Below are 21127 nucleotides of genomic sequence, written 5' to 3'. Positions count from 1 at the left end.
AAGATAACATAAGGGCTGCCATACTGGATCACGCCAGGTTCCATCTTCCCCAGTGTCCTGTCTCTGACCGTGGCCCATACCAGAGCTTCACGGGGATACAGAAGAGGGTAGTGATCCACCCCGTCTTACACTCCCGGCTTCTGTTAGTCAGAGGCTTAGGGTTGCCTTGAGCATGGGGTTGTATCTCTCACCATTTCGGCTAATAGCCATTGGTGGTCTTATCCTCCATGAATTTATATAGTTCTTTTTTGAACCAGTTATACTTTTGGCTATCACAACATCCACTGGCAACAAATTCCACAAGCTTGTTGTGGGTCATGTGGGAAAAGTACTTCCTCTTGTTTGCGTTAAACCTGCTGCCTGTTAATTTCATTGGGTGACCCCTAGTTTTTGTATTGTGTGAAAGAGTAAATAACACTTCTCTGTTCATTTTTTCCACACCATTCATGATTTTACAGACCTCTATTGTATCCCCCTCAGTCATCTCTTTTCTAAGATGAACAGCCCTAATTCTTTTTAGTCTCTCTTCATATGGAAGCTGTTCCATACCCTTGATAATCTTTGTTGACCTTTTCAGAACCTTTTCCAGAACCAGAACTGGACACAGTATTTAAGGTGTGGACACACCGTGGATTTATATCGTGATATTTTCTTTTTTATTTTCTATCCCTTTCCTAAAGGTTCCTAACATATTGTTAGGGGTTTTTCACTATTGTTGAGCAACGAGCAGAAGTTTTCAGAGAAATATCCATGGTGACTCCAAGATCTTTTTCTTGGGTGGTAACAACTAATTTAGAATCCATCATTGTATATTTATAGTTGGGATTATGTTTTTCCAGTGTGCGTTATTTTGCACTTGTCAACACTGAATTTCATCTGCCATTTTATTGCCCAGTCACCCAGTTTTGTGAGATCCCTTTGTAACTCTTTTTAGTCAGCTTTGGACTTAACTATCTTGAATAATTTTGTGTTGTCTACATACTTTGCCACTTCACTGTTCACATCCCTTTCCAGATCTTAATGAATATGTTGAACAGCACGATCCTCAGTACAGATCCTTGGGAGACCCTGCTGTTCACCTCTCTTCATTGTGAAAACTGACTATTCCTATCCTTTGTTTCCTATCTTTCAACCAGTTACTGATCCATAAAAGGACTTTCCCTCTTATCCCCTGGCTGCTTAGTTTCATAGAATCATAGAATATTAGGGTTGGAAGGGACCTCAGGAGGTCATCTAGTCCAACCCCCTGCTCAAAGCAGGACCAATCCCCAGATTTTTGCCCCCGATTTTTGAAATGCCCCCCCGGATTGAACTCACAACCCTGGGTTTAGCAGGCTAATGCTCAAACCAGTGAACTATCCATCCCCCTCTTTCTTTAAGAGCCTTTGGTGAGGAACCTTGTCAAGAGCTTTCTGAAAATTAGGCTTGATAAGTTTATGGAGGGAATGGTTTGACGGGATAACGTGATTTTAGTCAATTAGGCATTAACGTGCCATCGCGGGTAAAATGAGGGTCTGGCTGTAGAATCTTGCCTGTATGCTCGGGGTACTACTGATCGCCATATTTGGGGTCGGGAAGGAATTTTCCTCCAGGGTAGATTGGCAGAGGCCCTGGAGGTTTTTCACCTTCCTCCGCAGCATAGGGCAGGGGTCGCAGCCTGGAGGATTCTGTTGTGGGTGGGTCAGCTTTTGTGGCCTGCATCATGCAGGAGGTCAAACTAGATGACCATATTGGTCCCTTCTGACCTTAAAGTCTATGAGTCTATGAGTCTAAAATCCAAGTACACTATATCCACTGGATCTCCTTTCTCCATGTGTTTATTTACACCCTCAAAGGATTCTAATAGATTGGTGAGGCATGATTTCCCTTTACAAAATTTGTGTTGACTTTTCCCAAACATGTTGTATTCACCTGTGTGTTTGATAATTCTGTTCTTTAATATCGTTTCAACCAATTTACCCAGTACTGAAGTTAGGCTCACTGGCCTGTAATTGCAGGGATCCCCTCTGGAGCCTTTTTAAAAAATTGACATTACATTAGCTATTTTCTAGGCATCTGATATAGAGGCTGATTTCAGTGTAGAATGTAGGTTATATACGACAGTTCTGCAATTTCATATTTGAGACCCTTCAGAATTCTGAGGTGAATACCATTTGTTTAATTTATCAGTTAATTACTGTTTAATTTATCAATTTGTTCTAAAATCTCTTCTACTGATGTATCAATTTGGGACAGCACTTCAGATTTGCTACCCACATCACAGCTATTCTTTTTGGGAATCTCCCCCACCCCATCCTCTCCAGTGAAGACTGGTGCAAAGAATTCATTTATCTTCCCAGAGTGTTCCTTTAACACCTTTGTCATCTAGTGGCCCCATTGGCAGGCTTCCTGCTTCGGGTGTACTTAACACAAATGTTATTGTTAGTTTTTGCATCTTCAGCAAGTTGCTTCTCAAATCCTTTCTTGGTCTGCTGTATTATACTTTTACATTTTACTTGCCAGCATTTGTGCTCCTTCCTATTTTTCTCGTTAGGATTTAACTTGCAAATCTTAAAAGAACCTTTTCATCTGTAACTGCCACCATTACTCTTCTGTTCAGCCATGATGGGATTCTTTTGGTCCTCCTAATGTCCATTTTTAAAATTTGGGAGTAGACTTTTAATCTGAGCCTCTATTATGGTATTTTTAAGTAGCCTACGTGCTGCTTGCAGGCATTCTACCCTTGTGACTGCCCTTTTTAATTTCCATCTAACTAGTGTCACCAGTCTTGTATAGTTCCCCATCTAAAGTTAAATGTGACTGGGGTGGGGCTTTTTTATGTTTTCCCCCCCTACAAGGAGGTTAAATTTAATTCACTGCGGTCACTATTACCAAGCGGTTCAGTTATATTCACCTTTTGGACCAGAGCCTGTGCTCCACTTAGGACTAAATCAAGAACTCTTGTGGGTTCCAGGACTAACAGCTCCACAATAGAGCCCAGAGGTTCTGCTCTCCTGGGATATGGCTGGAATAGCACATACACCATATCTGGCTCCATATTCCCCCTCCGATGCTTTGTCAGTGGTGTGATTTACTCCCGTTAGTGCCACACTGCCAGCGTCAGACCTTCTGACTTAACCACACCACAAAGACCGGAGTGGTTCCAATGGGCTATCTCAATAGCTCTCAAGCTGTGCTCCTCAGAGCACTTCCAGGGGGGTTATGGAGCTTCTCTCACAATCGGGAAACATCTCCTTGTCTCCAAGTGTTGATCCAGCCCAGGACTCTTCTGGGGTTTCCAGAGGCTTTGTCAGTTAACTGGACTGAAAAACACCTAGCCCGTCCCTGCACTGCTAGGTCATGCTGTTCTTTGTCAGGGGTTTCACTGGTGTAAATTCAGTAACTATGGTCATCAAAATTGGAGGGGGAGAGGCGCAAGCTGCAGAGTGACCTGGCAGGATTGGAGCCAGGTGCGGGTAGGTGTGGGGAAGGCAGCAAGGGGAGATTCAGAACTAGTCAGTGTAAAGCCCTGCACCCCAGTAGAGGCAGTAAACAGCGCAGATACACCGTGTAATGGGATGTAACCAGTCAGCTCACCCATCACATGGAAGTGAATTCAGTGTCCCTTGTCCCTTCACTCCTGCCTACTGTCCCTTTTCCATGCATCTTAGCCCTGTGGCTTTGGGACATGGGCAACCAGGAGCCTGGTCCCCCATTGGAGCTCGATTTTTAGGAAGTGACCAAAATATGGGAAAGTTTGTGACCCTCTGATCGTCCGAAGGACATTTCTAATCATCCTCTTTTTCTTCCTCCCCTCTGGGGCAGTGACAGGGAAATGGGCCATGCTCAGACACCCCTCTGATGCAGCCACAAGGTAGCATCTTGGTTTATAACAATACAAGTCCCTCCAGTGCTGCTGCAGAGACCCCTTGTGCTCAGCCTCCGTGGAACACACTGATATCGCATGCGTAGAAAATCTTGTGCTGTTACGAAAACCTGTCTGAAGGAAAAGGGTCCGGTTTGGTGACACACAAGCCTCCCCTCTCCCTAGGCGCTCTCTCCATGGAAGGGTGCTGGGCAGCTCAGTTAATTTTGCCAGGACTCCCTGATTCCTATTAAAAAAGTTTTGGACTCATCAGGCAATGCCATGCAAAGGGCCTGACCAGTTCCCAGGCCTGGTCTCTCCCCTCCCCATTGCAAGTTGCCTGGACTTTGCTCCATTCTGCCACCAGGGAGCCCGCTGGTGCTCAAGCCTCATTTCCCCCTAATGTTAGGAGTTGAGAGGTGCTTGGACCTCATCTGGTCCCTAGCCAGAAGTGGCCTGTCTAGCTCTTGTGAGCAATCTCCATTCCCTTCTCAGGTGCCTGGTGGCAGCATGGAGATGTGGAGGGGCAGTGCTGCGGGGAGGGGAGGGGGGCGTGTATCAAATGAGCTTGCGAATCTTACCCTGACCTATAACACAGACTGGGTCTGCTAGCAACTCCTTCCGTGTCACAGTTAGAGCCCTCCTCTCCTTGCCTCTTCTCACTGAGCGAGCCCCAGCAGGGCAGTACCCGTCTGCCTCACTCACATCTAGTACCTTCTGCGATTCCCACGTCATCTGTTGATGACCAACGCTTTGCTTCTCTGCTGGTGTCATGGAAGAATCCCCTATTCTGGCTGGCCCGAAGCCCAGTGTGAGTGAATCCTTAGGCTGGCCTTGTGCAGGTTCCGTGTGCGGGCAGGTGGGGCCAGCTGCTTCTGGTCAGCCAGGAATGCCGTGTCCCTGCTGCCCATATCCTCCTCCTTTTTTCTCCACGGGGGGTGCAGGGAACCTCTCTCTGCATTTGAAACACCTGCAAACTGCCCCCTTCTCCACGTCCCAGTGTTGGGTGCTGGGATCCAGTCATTCCCTTGTGCAGGAAGAGCATAGTACCCCCTGAGAGATCTGAAATCACAGACTAATGCACCCTACGTTCCCCAAACACACCCTATTGCTAAGTTAGGCAGAAGCCTGTGTAAACAGACAAGGTTTGCCTTGCGTCTGGGTCAGCAGACTCCGGTTTTGTTGGCTTACGGGGAGAAAGCGAGTTTGAGTTGAGAGAGCAACAAGCTTCTCTCAGACGTGGAAATCTAGGGCCTGTTTGCTCGAGGGCCTCAGCTGAGCTCAGCCCTGCTAGTGGTGTAATGAGGCAGGAGGTCAGGGCCCACAAGCAGGGTTTGTGGTGATTTCCTCCAACCTGGAAAACCCAGGTGTGTGGGGTTTTGTGTGTGTCTGTGTGTGTGTGTTGTTTTTTTCCCCATGAAAGAAAAATCAATCCCAACTCACCTCCTGGAAAACCCCAGGAAAACCCACGGCAGTTTTATGAAGAAGTGAGGCACCAAACACAGACTCTGTGATTTGCTTCATAAGCATGTTTAGCAGTCAACACGTAAAGGCAGGCTATGCCCAGATTGAAAGCCTACTGTTCTGTAAATAGAATACAGCATCCAACCCCCCATCTGCCAGCTGGGTAGGCCTGCCATTCCATTCCAACTGCCTTTAGCTCCCGATACGCTTTTACCGATGTATTTGCTTTCTCAGCGCCTAGCTTATTATGAAGTCTTGACCAAACCAATCTGAATATGCTAAACGCATGCTCTGGCAGGGCTGCGCTGGTTGGATTGGAGTTTGCAGGTCTTTTCAAAATGGATAATAATCTGAATTCCATTATTTTGCATCCACATGTTCCCACCATGTTGACGCAATGAACTGCAGCGCAACCGCCTTCGCAAACATAAATTTAGGGGAGTAATCTGGATCTTCAGCTGTAAATACTAAAAGGGAAAGGAAGGGACTCAATATGACGTTCCATCACCTAATACTAAGCAATAATGCCTAGCTCTTATCTAGCCCGTTTTGTGGGTAGATCTCACAGTGGTTTACAAAGGAGGTCAGCGTCATTATCCCCATTTTACAAATGGGGAAACGGAGGCACGAAGTGAGTTGCCCAAGGTTACCCAACAGGCCGATGGCTGAGCTGGGAATAGCATGCAGGTCTCCTGATTCTCATTCTAGTGCTCTATCTGCTAGGCCCCACTGCCTCCCATACCTCTATGCTTCAAGCCTTCTTTTTCCTGTTCTGGGCTTGCCTGATGAGCCTATGTATCTGGGATCAGTCACTTTGGCTAAGTATCCAAAATGTTCCATAGCTTCTCGGACTTGCTTTTCAGTTTTGTCCTAGTGTGGTTTCAGTTCTTCATTATTTAGATCAAGCTAGATTTTCCTGAATGGCAGTGGTAGTATCGTCTGCCTGTATTCTATCAAATTCCACTTAAACCTTTTGAGTTGCTTTTGCGAGCCTAGTGCCTCTCTGTAGAATCCCTTGTGCAAATGGCATGAGATGTTTTGATCTAAGTCCTGCTCTTGCTCAGTGTACAAACTATAATAATTATAGTTGGATGCAAATGTAACATAGGGAGAGAGCCTCAGATAGCATAACTTGGTGGCGCACCACTGAAGTCAGAGGAACTGCACAGATTTCCACCAGCTGACAGTCTGGCCTGCGGGGTTCTGAGCCTTCTGCCAAGAATCATAGGGAAGCTGAGGCATCAGTCCCCCGTTTCCAGTCAGCCAGCTGTGAGGATGCTGGCAGTTGCAGGACAATGTGTGAACTTCCACTCTGTGCTTTCGGTGTTACTTATTTCCCAAAGAGGTTTAATTAGTGTGCTGAACACCCCATGTCTGCATCCGACTAGTTCTAGCATCATGTTGTTTTATTTTCATTGTCTGAGCACATGGTAGAGTGTTCCTGGTCATACTTTGTTCTCCATCCTTGCACAGCATCCTCACCAACTTGGATACCATATTCTTCGGTTTTCTTCTCAGTTGAAAAAGCAAGAGAATTAAGCCAGAACACAGGTTTGCCTGTGTATATATACTTGTAGCCCTTAACAGACCATTTCTCGAGTTTGACCACCTTGCATTAATGTCAGTGTTGATTCTTTTAGTTCTTCCTCTGTTTCTTCTTCTACTTCTCATAATGGAGGAGTTTAAATCTTTCTGGAGGAGGAGTATCCATGGGGCAAGATTTTCAATCATTTATTTAAATTGATTGCTTTGTGCTGCAAAGAGGATGGTGAGGGTAGCTCTCAGGTGGTCTTCAGTTGTAGCCCCATGCAGAGCGCATGGCAGCAATCCGTTCTGGAAGTGAGCAAGGCGCTGAAGATTATAGCAAGGTCCCTTCTAAGAAATGGCTGCAATTTTCCTGCCACAGAAGAACCTGGGAATCCAGGAACAACCAAAGGGCCAGTAATACCTTTCAACTGCAAACTTCTGTGACAAAAGGTGGACGTGCCCCCTCGCTAATGGGGACAGTTCCTAACCATATTATTTGGTCATTTCCGCTAGCCAGTGAGCAATGTCTCCATTTTATACAGTTTATGCTGCCTAGGGATCACCTTCCTTCAAGCCCCCGTCACGGCCAAGTCCAGGGAAAGCACAGGCACCCCTATATTCAAATGCGATTATAAAGTGATGCCTGTCATTCACATAACACTACTGCCACTGCTCACCATGTCTCCAGTATCCTCGCATATCCGTTGCTCAGGAGGGATGCATGATTGGGGTGTGGTGGGGGAACCCTTGATTAGCAGGGAAACTGTGAGCAAGATCATCAATGTAGGCAGCTGGTATTGTGTTCTGTGTATTTACCCTTCTGGTGTTTGAGCCTTTGGAGTTCATGTTTTCAAACTTTTCTCGGCAACCACAAGAACTAGAAACCTACCTTTTGTTTACAATGAAAGCTGCAACTTTCACATCTTCACAGGATGCCAGGATCTGGGGCTTTAAGAAGATCATCAAATATCACTTGACTTGCAATTCAGAGTTGGCAACACTGCTTCAACCTCAAGCTGAAGTATGTAGTGCCGCTCCTTAATATTCAAGTATTATTGTTACCTAGTATCATATCAGTAATTCAGGTTAAGGATAGAGAGCTCCAATCAAAACCCTGATCCACATGTCGTATCTGGGACCCAAATCCAGTTACGATTTATTTAATTCCTAGACCTTTCTTCCAGATATTTACTATTTTCTGGCACCAAAAAATGACCCCTGGGGCTAAAATTTCTCATGCCTTTTCTCATCTCCCATGTGAATTTTTTTTGCAGGGTGGAGTTGGGGCCTCCAGAGATTCATGTGTGAAAAAGAATGGGTTTCACCAGCTCACAGCTGTTCCCAATACTTCTGTTTTGCTCTCAGATGCCTTCAAAGTGGCTTCATGTTAGAAACTTCCACCTTTCCTTGGGCCTTATTTCTTAATGTATTGCACTGGGAGTCATTTGACTTAGGATCAGTCCAGCTGAATGTTTGAAGCCTAGGGACGCTATTCTTTCTAACAGGGTAAGGGCCTGCTGCTGCAAACAAGTACTACCGGACTGTGAGGAGTCCCATTAACTTCAGTGAGTCTGCTTGCATGTAGTGTACTGGGTAGGGAGTGTTTGCAGGTTAAGGTGTAAGGCCTTGATCTTGCCAGGAGCTCCATGTGGACACAGGGTTTTGCTTGTGTGGAATTTGTTGCTGGATCCGGGCCTGTGGTGGGGGCAGTTAGTTTGCATACACCCTCAGATGCCGCTCGTTAAACATTTATTTTGATGGCAACACAGTCAAATAAATCCAGATAGTGGCTTCATTTCAATATCTGATCCCACATATAGAAGTGGGGAGTAGGAGTGTGTATTTGAATCTCCCTTGTTTATTTAAATGTGAGGATCAAAGTCCTCTCTGTGTGTAAAAATGTATATTAGTGAATTAAATGCACACACACAAAAATCTCTCCGCTATTGCACCACTGAGGGTGAGATTTCCAACACTTAGCAGTCAGGTTGGGCCAGCCTATGTCGTTGTGTTGTTATGTCTTTCTCCAGTCAGCCCCTACCTGTGGCTCCCCTCCCCAGCGGCTCAGAGAGGGTCGCTCCCATGGCAAGCGTTGGTGTCAGTGGAAATGAGAGAAGCCCAGGCTGGGAGGCGGCATGGCTAGGAGAGGAGGCTGCGGTGGTGGTGGCAATGACTGGAGGACGTGGGTGGGGCACGGAGAGGGAGAGGTTGGAGCTGTGGTGCAGGCCGGGGTTACAGGGTGGCTCATGGCTGCAGGATAAAGGGGCAGTGAGGGAGCAGGGAGTTGCTGATACAGGAACTGAGGAAGGATTGTCCAGTGATTACGTTACTAGCCTTGGACTGGAGAGACCCAGGTTCAATTCCCTGCTCTGCCCCAGACTTCCTGTGGGGCCGTGAGGAAGCCCCTTAGTGCCTCAGTTCCCCAGCTGTAACTAGGCTCTCTCAGAGGGGCCCCGGCCACTTCCAGCTTTTGAGGCCCCTAGCCGTAATAAAAAGAAAAAATGACGACACATCATTTTGTGTTCCAGGTTTTTGATGTGCCATCAGAACTGATATATTTTTATTAATATTTATGAACATTTTAAACTCTTTAATATGACAAAATCTAGATCAGTTAACGAAAAAATTATGTGCATAAAAACAAGTTGCAAAACTTATCAAATGCCAAAAAATTAACAAGTGTCTAAATTTGAGGCCCCCTTTGAGCTTGAGGCCCAGGCCAAATGGCCCTCCTGCCCCCCCCCCCCCCGGTTGGCCCTGGCTGTAACATGGGGATAGAAGCATTTCCCTGCATCTCGGGGGGGGAGGGTTGATGCTAAATACCCTGAAGCTTGTGAGGTGCTCAGATCCTGCAGTGTTGGGGGCCAGAGAAGTACCTATGATAGGCAGGAGTTGGGCAGGGCTGGTGCAACGAGGGGACTAGTCTGGGCTTGCAGGGTGGTGCTGCGGGCATGGCGGGGGCTGGTGCTGGGGGCACAGCAAGTGAGATTTCCCCTATCTTATTTCCTGTGCAGCTTCTGAGTGTGCTCACAAAATCCTCGGCTGCGGCGAGACAGCGTGTGTGCTGTGACCGCTGCTTATCAGGCTGTCTGTACGCATCTCACTGTTACCTGACGCGCCCTCCTGCTGCTCGTCTCTTGTCTTATATTGTCAGCTCTTTGGGGAGGGGCTGTCCCTTGGCTCTGGATGTGCACAGTGCCTAGTACGACGGGGCTGTTACAACCCTCATGAGCTCTCCCAGCCGGACGCTCCCCAGGCTGCTCTTAGCTTGCTGGGCTTGGGCAGAGTTCAGCCACGCTGTCTCTCAGGTTCTGGGCTTCTAGGCATGTGCTGCAGGGGCAGACCCCTTGTCCGACACCCCTTGTGACCACGCGGTCCCATTGCATAGGCCCTGGAACTAGTGCTGGCTCATCCAAGCCTCCCCAGTAGCTGCTGCGTGCTCCCCAAGTTCCGCCAGAGCACAACCCTCTGATTTCTTTGAGGGCTCCGTGGCAGCGTAAGCAGGTAACACGCAGACGCTGCAAAGGAGTTTCTAAGCACACACACTCTTTTCGCATAGACAAGATAGATACAGATCTCTAGAAAAATAAAACCTGCATGCAAATCCCTCCCTTGCCACTCTGAGAACCCTTTGGGTCTTGGACAGACCTTTCCCGGGTCCCTGGTCCTCCCGCTCAGCCGTCAGGGTCTAGTGCGTCTCCCTCTCTAAAGATGGCGGTCTGTGAGGGAGCCACACTTTTGTAAAGCTGCAGTCCCCTTCGACAGGTGACCCTGTCGAGTCCCTTGTCAGGTGATCCATTGCTTGGTTACCAGCTCACCTGGAAGGACGGGATATCTGTGAGCTCATTGGTCGAGGTGCTTGCATTTCAATAGGTGATCCTCCGGATTAACAACTCCTGATCTCTCTGCATTGTTTGCCCTGTGGCTTGCAATTCCAGGCCAAGATAGAGGCACAAAGACATCAGGGAAGGATGGGTCCTTCTCACGACCAAAGTGACATTTGTAGTGTGCCATAGAGACAGACAGACATAAGCTAAATCATCACAGGGGCCCCGATTCCTGAGGCTACAGCAGTCCAGCTAAATACTAACTCTGCCCCATTGCACCTACGTATCAAGGCATTAGTGACTTGTGTGCTGGGAGTTACTGGGAGCTTGAACTCTGAACATCCTGATTGTGTTGTTTAAACCTTAGCTGTAATGTAGTGTCAGCCTCCTATTACGCATGGACTAGATCCGATGTGAGCCCTTTGGGAGCCTTGCTAACTGTGGGTGTGGGGCATTCTGCTCATCCGGCTCCCTCAACCCCCTTTCCAAATCACAGGGCCTAAAGCCTTACCACGCTGCTGAGTTTATAAAGGAAAAGTAGCTGGAACTCTCCTTACAAACTGGAAATCCCCAGCCATTCCCGTGGGACACCTGGGCCTCCAAACAAGCAGGAGATGGGAGGAGAAATACAGTCCCAGAATTGCCTGCATAGTTACCCACACCAGAGTAGACTCATTTGGGAGAGGTGGGCTAGGGGCCCAAGTGTGCTGGGGCAGGGGGTAGGCAGGTGGGGATGCTGGAGGGGGGTATCTGCGGCGGGGGTACTCACTGGAGGTGGGGAGGCAGTGTTGCTCTGTGTCACAGTGGCAGGGCGGCTGGCAGAAGCCCAGGACCCCGCGCTAGCTGTCACTCAGTGCCTCCCTGTGGGACCCCCACCCCACAGCTGGGAACCGGGACCTGGGTGGGCGGGATCCGGCCGTTGTGGCTTACAGGGGAATGGACCAATCAGCTGCCGCTGCAAGGGAGGCTCTTTCTGAGCTGCAAAACCCCTGGACATTGCCTGTTGCTTTTCAAATCCTCCCACCCCAGACATAGGGCGGAGGCTCGAAAAAGAGGCTGTGTCCAGAAACCCCGGCCGTATGGTAACCCAGCTTGGGGAAGTGGGGGGAGTTTGCGGGAACATGATGTAATCTGCCGTGGGTGGGTTTGGACTCCCCTGGGACTGGGGAGGGGCGGGTGGTTGAGTGGGGAGGGAGGGGTGGACTCGGGACAGATTGTGTTTGCCCTTGTACGTGGGGTTCTAATGAATCCATTATATTTTCTTTGAAGAGCCTCACCTCCTCCGGACCATGACCCCCGAGAACATGTGCCACATGACCCCACCTTCCCGGCTGGAGCACCCTCCCCCGCCTCCCCACCTTCAGGGTCCCCCACCACCTCCGCCGCATCCACACCAGCAGCAGCACAACCCCCACTATCCCAGTATGCAGCGGGACATGTTCATGAAGCCTGAGCCGCTGATGCCGCCGTATGTCATCGGGCAGGGCATGTCCCCAGGCGATCTCCACCACGCCCAGCAGTCGCAGATGCTTCACCAGCTCCTGCAGCAGCATGGAGCAGAGTAAGAGCGTCGGGGAGGGACAGGGAGAACCGAGGGGGATGTTTGTATCCCAGAGGAGGTGCGGGGGTGGGGCATGGCGGTAAAGGGGCGGTGGGGTGCAGGGGTGGGGCATGGCGGTAAGGGGGGGGGCGATTATGACACTGAAAAGTAATGGGTCTCCCTATGCTGAGATTACAAAGTCTTTAATTTTTAAATGTTTGAACTAGACATTTGCCTTCACTTGAGTCCCTGCTCCTGCCCCCGTAGAATCGCAGAATATCAGGGTTGGAAGGGACCTCAGGAGGTCATCTAGTCCAACCCCCTGCTCAAAGCAGGACCAAGCCCCAGACAGATTTTTGCCCCAGATCCCTAAATGGCCCCCTCAAGGATTGAACTCACAACCCTGGGTTTAGCAGGCCAATGCTCAAACCACTGAGCTATCCCTCCCCCTTATTTTAAAAAATCTTCCCCAGCCCCAAGCCCAAATCCCGCTCCTGCCTTTGGGGCCCATCAGTTCCCCGCTCGCTGTTCCCTTGGTGGAGGTTGAGCAGCTGCCCTGCTTTCCTGCTCGCTGCCTTGCAGCTCAGGGTTTCCTGTCCCGGTTGGTCTCCGCAGCCTCCCAGTTCACCCAGCCAAGAAGAGGAAACACTCAGAGTCGCCCCCCAACACACTCAACGCACAGATGCTCAACGGGATGATAAAGCAGGAGCCAGGTATGGGGTCTGTGCCACTCAACCCTGACAGAGTCCAAACGCCTCCCTGGCACCAGCAGGGGGCACTCTCACCAGGTATGTGCTCTTCGTCCCCTCCTCCCACAACATTACCAAACACCTCCCTGGCACCAGCAGGGGGAGCTCTCCCCAGGTGGGGTGCATGGGAGAGGAGCCTGCAGGACAGAGTGAGACTGGAAGTGTCCCCCCAGATAAGCAAGTGAGAGAGTTGTTCCCAGAGCTGATAGTGCGGAGGGTGGACGCTCTCCCCTTGGCCCTGGGCTGGGGCACAGGGTGCACTGATAGCGCAGTCAGGACATGGGTCCCGGGCTGAGCGAGTGCAGAGTGGAAGTATCTCCCTTGTACCAGCAGGGGGAGCTCTTGCCTGGTCAGGGACCTCACGGAAATGATTTCAGTAAATATTTCCCCATGGCTGCAGGGCTAATTCAAGACAACGACAGCTTGAACGGCTCCTACCTGGATCCCAACTACCAGTCCATAAAGTGGCAGCCGCATCAGCAGAACAAGTGGGTGACTCTCTACGATGCCAACTACAAGGAGCTGTGAGTAACTGACCAGTCCCCCAGAGGTACAGCCACACTCACGTCTACCCCACCAGCCCTTTGTCCTCCCCTAGCCCAAGAGTCGGCGGGGGGGTGGCAGCGCTGTGCTGGAATCCCTGGGATCCTGTGTCGGTCTCCATTATAACCTGCCCAGGGGAAAGTTAATTCTCTGCAAGCGTGAAATGCTGGCCGGCCCCAGGAACAGAGCTGTGTGTGAGCGTCTGATTGTACCATCCAAGGCAGGTCTGGCTATTGCCATCTCCTTGCGTTACTCAGAACACATGCTTAGCAGGAGCCTGTGATACTAAACCCAGCCCGTCTAAGGGTCTCTTTGGATCAGAGGGGCCTCTGCCCCCAGCTTCAGGCTCATCCACCGCCCTGGATTTTTAAAATGAACATTAACTTTCCTGTAAAGGCGTGAGACGTGGCTCATCAAAAGAGACCCTGAGCAGGAGTGTGGAGAAGTGGGCCACTGGCCCCTGCTGCCCACAGGCTTGGAGAGAGCTGGGGAGTAGCGACAGAGGGAAGGGAGAAAGGCAGAGGGTAAGTCTGCACTGGAGGTGGAATTCGCAGTTCGGGCAGACATACCCAGGCCAGCTTTGATCCAGCCGGCACACTATGAACAGAAGCGTAGCTGCAGCGGTGCGAGCGGCAGGAGGGACTAGCTGCCCAAGTAAGTACCTCGCTTTCAGACGGGCTTGTAGTCAGGGTGCTTAGGTCCTTGCGCAGCCGTGGCTACGCTGCTATGTTCAGTGCACCAACTGGATTAGAGCTAGCATGTGTAGGTCTGCCTGAGTAGGAAATTACACCTCCAGCTCCAGTGTAGACTTACCCAGAGAGAGCTGGACAGGGAGCTGGAGGAAGAGGAAGAGAGATGGGGTGGGAAAGGGTAGGAGGCTAGGAGAGAGGGCGGAGATGTGGGGGAAGACCAAGAGGCTGAGGTGGAGTTGAGGGGTGCAGAGAAATGCTGCAAGGTGGAGGGAAGGGCTGGGAGGCTGAGGTGGAGGGAACGGCGGGGTGGAGGGAACAAGTGCGCACAGCTCACAGGGTGAGAAAGATGAATGTTCAGGAAGAAATTGCTGCGAATCCTCCCCACATTCCGGAAAGGTGACTGAAAACTGGCAAGCAGCAGTCTGGATTCCAGGAACGGCTAGTCCCGTAAACACCCCTTACTCCTCCTCAGTTTCCACACTGCCAGTCTCTGGGGCCCTATTTTGGGGCTCGGGGGAGGGGCTTTGTTGTGCGAGATACCAACTAAAATGAGAAAATGATCAGGCTTCGTCAGAACGACGTTCAGAGAAAAGGCCAAGGACTCCTGGCAGGGCCAGCTATGGGAGCAGGGAAGGGCGTGAGACTTAGGGAGGTTGCCTCAGATGGCAGAGCATGTGGCCAGCCGGTTCCAAGTCCCTGACGAGTGTGTAACAACACTGCCTACCGCTGAGGCTTTCAGTGAATTAAGCCTGATATTACAGCTGGGGAAAGTGAGGCACAGAGACATGACGTGACTTGCCCCAATCACAGGATGAGCTTGTGGCAGATCTGGGAACAGAATCCAGCTGGGCTGACTCCCAGGCCTTTGCCTTAGCGACAAGGCCGTCCTTCCTCTCATGCAAAATTAACCTGCTTCTGGAAGGACAAACCTGTTTGGCCCAGTGGCATGTGGGCAGCCAGAGGGGTCACAAAAAGGGAGCAGGCCCAGACCACGAGGAGTGAAAGGAGAGCTGATCCTTAGAAGGCAGACCCAAGCCGTCTCTCACAGCTCGGCCATTTGGGAAAGCCCCAGCCAGGAGCCCACTGCAGCAGTGCTAGAATGAGAAGGGGGCTTTGACCTCTGCAAAGCTCTCAGAGCTTCTTGTGTACCAGCTCCAGAGCTAAAAGAGGTGCTTTGGTCCAAACTGGAGGAGAATTGTAGCAGAGAGGTGGGTTCGTGTATGACTGGTTCTGTACTAGGTGTTTCATTCTCCAGAAGAAGCCAGAGGGTTTTCAGCTCCAATCTCAGCCCTAGGGAGCCGAATTGTGGGATCAAAGTCTCATCCTTTTCTTACTCTTGCCCTTCACGTGGGGCCCAGCAGGGGAGAGTGGGGAGTGAGTGCAGACCTGCAGGAGGCCTGTTTTCATACCCCCACAGGAAATTGCTCAGGTTCCCAGCCCCTGGCTGCATTTCTCACCAGCCCCATTGACTGTCTGGTGGGGGCGAGAAGCTCAGTCTCCCAGAGCATTTGGATGACTGGGCTGTCAAAGGCAGCTCTCCCTAGCAGATACCTCCACCACATGTGTAAGGATGGAGAACCAGCTTCCACATCAGCAAAGGTTTACCCGGAGCTGAGCTGTGCACAGACATGGCGGTAATATCCTCACCGTAAGAGTCGGTCTTTAATGGGCTCGAGCTGCAGCCTGCTCACAGCCCCTCTGCAGGAGTATTTCTCAGGCTTTGGGGAGTTCTGACTGCCAGGCTGCCCTTGTTCTTTTTGCTCTGCTTCAGATGAAGCCAGTCCAGTTGTTCCCAAGCTCCACCAGCAGGATGAAGAGATGAGAATATTCAGTAGATCAGCCTCCATGCCTAGCAGAGTCCTTAACGTGTCAGAACTCGATTTATTCATTTATTTTTAAGCTGATAAAATGTATCCAACCTGTGGGCAAGTGCACAGTGTTTAATGTGGCACTATAGCTCGATCTGGCAAAGCCACAACCAAATGACTCTCCCCCCACTCCCCTCGTGCACACACTAAACTACTGACCAGCCCGCACAGCTCACACCTCGCGGAAGGCAGGAGACAAGAGATGGGTCTCGCACTGTGTCCCAAAGACCATCATGCTTAGGGTCCATTGGCCCTGGACATTGAAATCTGATGGACCGTGGATTGTGGAACTCGTAACAGAGTACATCTGTGCTGACTGAGGATACCTCCTGGTCTGGTTGTGAGGCCTGTATGGAGAAATCTGTTACTGGGCTCTGGTCAGACTCCAGGGCTTTGCATATAAATTCACCAGAACTACTGGCTGTCTGAACTGCCTTCATGTACTTCGTCCATCTACTGAGCTGTGGAAGAGCAATGCTCAGGACAAACCGTCAAGTACGTTCTCATTGGAACAAACGGGCGTGTGTCCCCAAGTCCTTTGGCTAAGGGTGAACAGACCATGGATATCTTGCATGTCTCACAAATCCACCTGACAGTAGCATTCTGAGGCCAAATTCTGAGTGTCGGTGAGTTGAGCGGAGTAGCAGAAGAGGTTCACCAGTGGCAGCGATGCCAAGGAGCAGCAAACGTTTAGCAATGGGATTTGTCTGTCACTCCTCGCTACAGGAAAATGACCTGGTTTGCATACAGATGTCTGAGCTGGCTGTCAGAGGGGGTCAGGACGTGGCTGAAGGTCTGCTCTGTGCCTTTCCCCTGTGTCATTGCTTTGCAGATTCTTCCTTAGAGAACTAGTTGCATTTCAGTTGATGACCCCATCTGCTGGGAGGTGGGATTTGAAGACACGTGGATTATTTCTCCCTCAGGGACCTGCAGCGGTTGAGGAAGATAGCGACCAGCACCAAAAGGTGGAAGAACTGTGCCAGTGTTTGTTCCTTGACAAGGCTTCGTGCCTCGGATTTTGACCATTGCCGTCATCCTGGGATCAGGCTTGTTCCAGCTCTAAGCCAGGAGCATTCAATCCCAGTTAACAGTTGTCTCTGCTTTATATAGTGAGCCGGAAGCCAGCAGTGCCAGTCATCTGCTGGTTGTTGTGAATTTGGTAGAAGCATTGGGGGGGGGGGGGAGAGTCATCTTCCATGAGTCATTCAGGTGCTTGCCTGGCAGTAGTCTACTGGGCTGGTTACGCTGGATGTCTCTCTGCTGCTCCAATCCTGTGAGCTGGGGTTCGTCTTGGAACAAGACTTTTCTGTTGGCCATTGCCTTGGCTAGATGAGTGGGGGAGCTCGGTGCAGGCCAGCTCTGCTGTTGGACAGGATACTGATACTCTGCTGTGCTGAGACAAGACAGCTCCTCTGCCTCTAAAGGGGCCTAAAGCTTCAGGTGGATTTTGAGATGAACATGGCGACTGTTCGTCTGTAGATTCCTCCAGGCAGAGCTGGATCATCATCCGGTGGATGCCACTGCGACTGTCCCAGCAGGACTGAGTCCCTTTATAGCAGGCTAAAAACAAACTCTGTCAATCAAATAGGGGCACCATGTCTCAGAACCTGGGTCAGCTGAATCAGGCTTGCAGGGCTATAAAATGGCAGTGTAGTCGTTTGGGTTCAGGCTGGTGCCCGGGCTCTGAGACCCTCCCCACTTGTGATGTCTCAGAGCCTGGGCTTCCAGCCCGAGTCTGAATGTCTGCACTGAAATTTTATAGCCCCACACCCCGAGCCTTCCGAGAGCCCAAGTCAGCTGACCCGGGCCAGCCGTGGCTGTGCCGCACATCTTTTATCACATGTAGACCTATCGTTAGAGATCTGAATTACTCCACTCTGTTTAAAAGACCACCTTTCCCTTTTTAATGAGGCAAGGTTGCTTAAGTTTAGGGTGGCCGGTGTAAAGGACAGGGGACTTCCCATTTTAATGGAGCATATTGTAAAGGGCCAAGTGTCCCTGATTTGGGAGGAATGGGTAGAACGGACTGGTGTCCTGGATTTGGAGGGAGGTGCTTGAGAAATGTATGTCTCAACTTGAAGGGCCTGTGTCTCTGAGTTAGGTGGGATGGGCTGAGGGATGGGCCAGTATCTCTGATTTATTTTATTGCTAATAGATTTACATATTTAATATTGGCTTATCACACCCGTCTTGTGGTATCAAACCCATTGAACCTTCTAAAGGGTTAGCTGGTTTCCAACAACAAAGCTGAGGAGGTTTGGAACAAGGCAGTTGCTTAATTTACTCTGGGGAAAAGGGGGTAATTCATCTATTTGACAGGGCACGTTGATGAATCCCAGAGGGCCCACTCTCCTCCCCTCTCACTGTTTGTTTACAGTTTGAGGTGAGGCAGCTGGCCAGGGGCAGCCTGGAGCTGAACAGAAACCTTTTTATGCTGAGGCCAGTGCATCCATACTCTGGCCTGGAAGCAGAGCTGGTGTGTTCCTCCAGTTACTCCTCCCATTGTACTGGTTGGTGCTCCCCAGGCCTCCATCCTGTGGAGTCAGCTGGAGCTCACTGCTTTGAGCTTTGCTTGGGCTCTAGACAGTAGAGTCCCCACTGCTAGGTGATGTGTCTTAGGTGAATTCCCCTGCGCAGATGGCACTGTATATCTCAAAATAATCCCTCCTGGCTGGCTACCAATGGCAGGATAATCTTGGGTAAGTGAACCTCCAATGGCAGGATAGTCTCTATGTAAATCCCAGTTGGCCATTGGTTGATCACTGAGATCTTGGTAGTCGCACTACGTGTCGCGAGCGTGTCTCTCTTGGGTGGGTGCCATGGTTTGAGCAGGTCTCTGTGGTGGTGTTAGTGGAGTAGGTGTTGGATGGATGCTGTGTGATTTGATTCAGACTGTGGAGGTTGGCTGAAGGTCCCGTTATGCTTTTTAGCAACAGATTCCTGTCCCTTAGCCTGGCATTTATACTCGGGAAGAGGAGAAATCAGAAAGCTTATCAAATGTTCTTCAGACATTTAACTCTTGTGCATAGAGGGTGGGTACAGAGAGAGAGAAGGGAGGGCAGATATGGGGAGAACATGTTTGGAAAGGGAAAGAAACTGATCATATGTAATGACCCCATTCCTGCCTCTGACGCTCCACCTGTTCTCAGCCACAAATACAATTAAATATTTCCTACGTCCTTCTTTCTCCTCTCTGTCGTTATCACACCTTTCCTTACACCCCTTCTCCTTTCCTCCTCTTTTCAACTTGAGTGCGGCTGGGTTCCCCTTGTAACTTGCTGGTTCCTTTGAGTCTCAATGTCAGACACTGGCTTTGGGGAGTTCATAACCTTTCACCTTCACTCAGCATTAGGAGAAATCACCTCACCTCCAAGCCTGAGCTTCTGAAACCTGTGTTAATCTACTTTTCATCAGTGGAGGCCTTTTGGCTAAAATAATCCATTTGACCCTAGACCTCCTATTCCCGGGAGTTTGCCCTCTGACCTTCCCACTCTCACTGGAAAAAATTAGTGTGGCTTTGGCTGCAGCCTGTGTTTTGATTGGCAAGTCAATGAATAATCTTCATTCTCGCTCTCAGTAGCGGGGCCTGGCACCCAAGGTCATTTATCCCCCAATGCCAAATTGGCAGCAAACATGCATCAAAGCTGGAACCATCCAGCAGACACACTTAAAACCCAAGAAATGTATGTTAATTATCCCCACGGCCCAGAGTGCTGGACTTTTGTAGGCCAGCGCTTCATGAGGTGTAATTCTGGATGCCAGTGACATCAAAGGCGGTGAGTTGAAACTTGGGTGAGACAGAATTTCCAAGGGGATACAGCACCCATCCGGCAGGAGGCTAGAGATGGTGTTTTTGCTGTTACAGAATGGATTTTTTTAACAGTGGGGGTAAATAATTACTGGAGCAATTTACCAAGGGAGGTGGTAGATTCTCCATGCTTTAAATCAGGATTGGATGTGTCCTGCTAACAGAGCTCAACCAGGAGTTGGGGGCTTGACACAGGGATCAGGCTAGATGATCAGAATGGTCCCGTCTGGTTTCAAAAGCTCTGAAATGGAATTTCCACATTAGACCCTGGATGTTTGCAGAGGATTATTGCCCATGGAGATGACATCACTCACAGCCAATCAGAAAGCTCTGTCTGTTGGCGCTATGGGGAATTGAAGTATGGGGAATCGTGTTCATCTGGGCAGTGTGTTCTGGGAGGCAGAGGAGGGGGGACCCTCCAAGGGGTTTGTTCAGTGTGTGTGTGCATGTGTGTTGGGCAGCCATCAGCCGGAATGGACGTTAACCAGAACACGTTTGGGAGGCTCCTGTTGGTTTTGTGAACCCCTCCCCCTCCTCCTCACTCTCTGTGTCTCTCACTACTGCAGCTGGCGCCTGGTTCTCCCTTGGTACACCAGTGGCACATGCAGACCACTGCCCTGGTACCCTATGGAGGCAGTGAGGTTGTGGCCCGGGGGATGAGCAGAGTAGACTGTGCACTTGCTGAAGGTGCAGCGATAGTGTAGGGTGGGAGTGGGTGAATTGTGTTTCTGTGCAAAGAGGGGAGTGTGTGTCGGGGTGAGAGCGGTTGTTAGGGGCGGGAGAGTCTGTGTACGTGCACACAGTTGGTACAGGGACCAGGGCCTGAGGAGCCCAGACCACATGCTCTCAGGGACCCGTTCACGAGGGACCAAGGGGAATGAACAGCAGCAAGACATGGACCAAATGACAGAGCTTGAGGAAGAGGAGAGACCTAACGTGGAGGGCAGATAATCACACTTCTGCCTGCTGCAGGGTTTTCACACCTTCCTCTGAAGCATCTAATGCTGCCACTGTCAGAGATGGGCCAGGTCTTGGGTCTGATCCACGACGGGTAATTCATACGTTGCTGTGAGAGAGGAACCCGTGAGAGTCAATGCAGGAGTTTAGTGGGAAGAAATGGAAGGCAAAAATGAAGCTCTGAAGCTGTGAGGAAGGGGCAAGAGCAAGAGAGGGAAATTCCTCTCATTCTTTCTGGCTAAGGTAGCGCTCTCCACTTCCAGCGTCTGCTTTTTGTTCAGGTCACATCTCAGGCAGCCCAGGGTCCC

The 21127-nt window shown here is 50.3% G+C and overlaps 1 protein-coding gene across 1 annotated transcript in view; it reads left to right on the top strand.

The window, feature by feature from the left end:
- The window catches only part of MYRF (myelin regulatory factor), a 120825-nt gene that overhangs the window by 49495 nt on the left and 50203 nt on the right, over positions 1-21127 (top strand). Inside the window, exons 5-7 of the mRNA XM_065403361.1 lie at positions 11932-12223; positions 12818-12990; positions 13352-13475. Coding sequence (XP_065259433.1) covers positions 11932-12223; positions 12818-12990; positions 13352-13475 — 589 coding nt within the window. The remainder of the gene's footprint in view (positions 1-11931; positions 12224-12817; positions 12991-13351; positions 13476-21127) is intronic.

Source organism: Emys orbicularis, chromosome 4 (genome assembly GCF_028017835.1).
Source record: "Emys orbicularis isolate rEmyOrb1 chromosome 4, rEmyOrb1.hap1, whole genome shotgun sequence".
Lineage (NCBI taxonomy): Eukaryota > Metazoa > Chordata > Testudines > Emydidae > Emys > Emys orbicularis.
The sequence above is the reverse complement of the archived record's forward strand: the minus strand, read 5'-3'. Positions and strand labels throughout refer to the sequence as shown.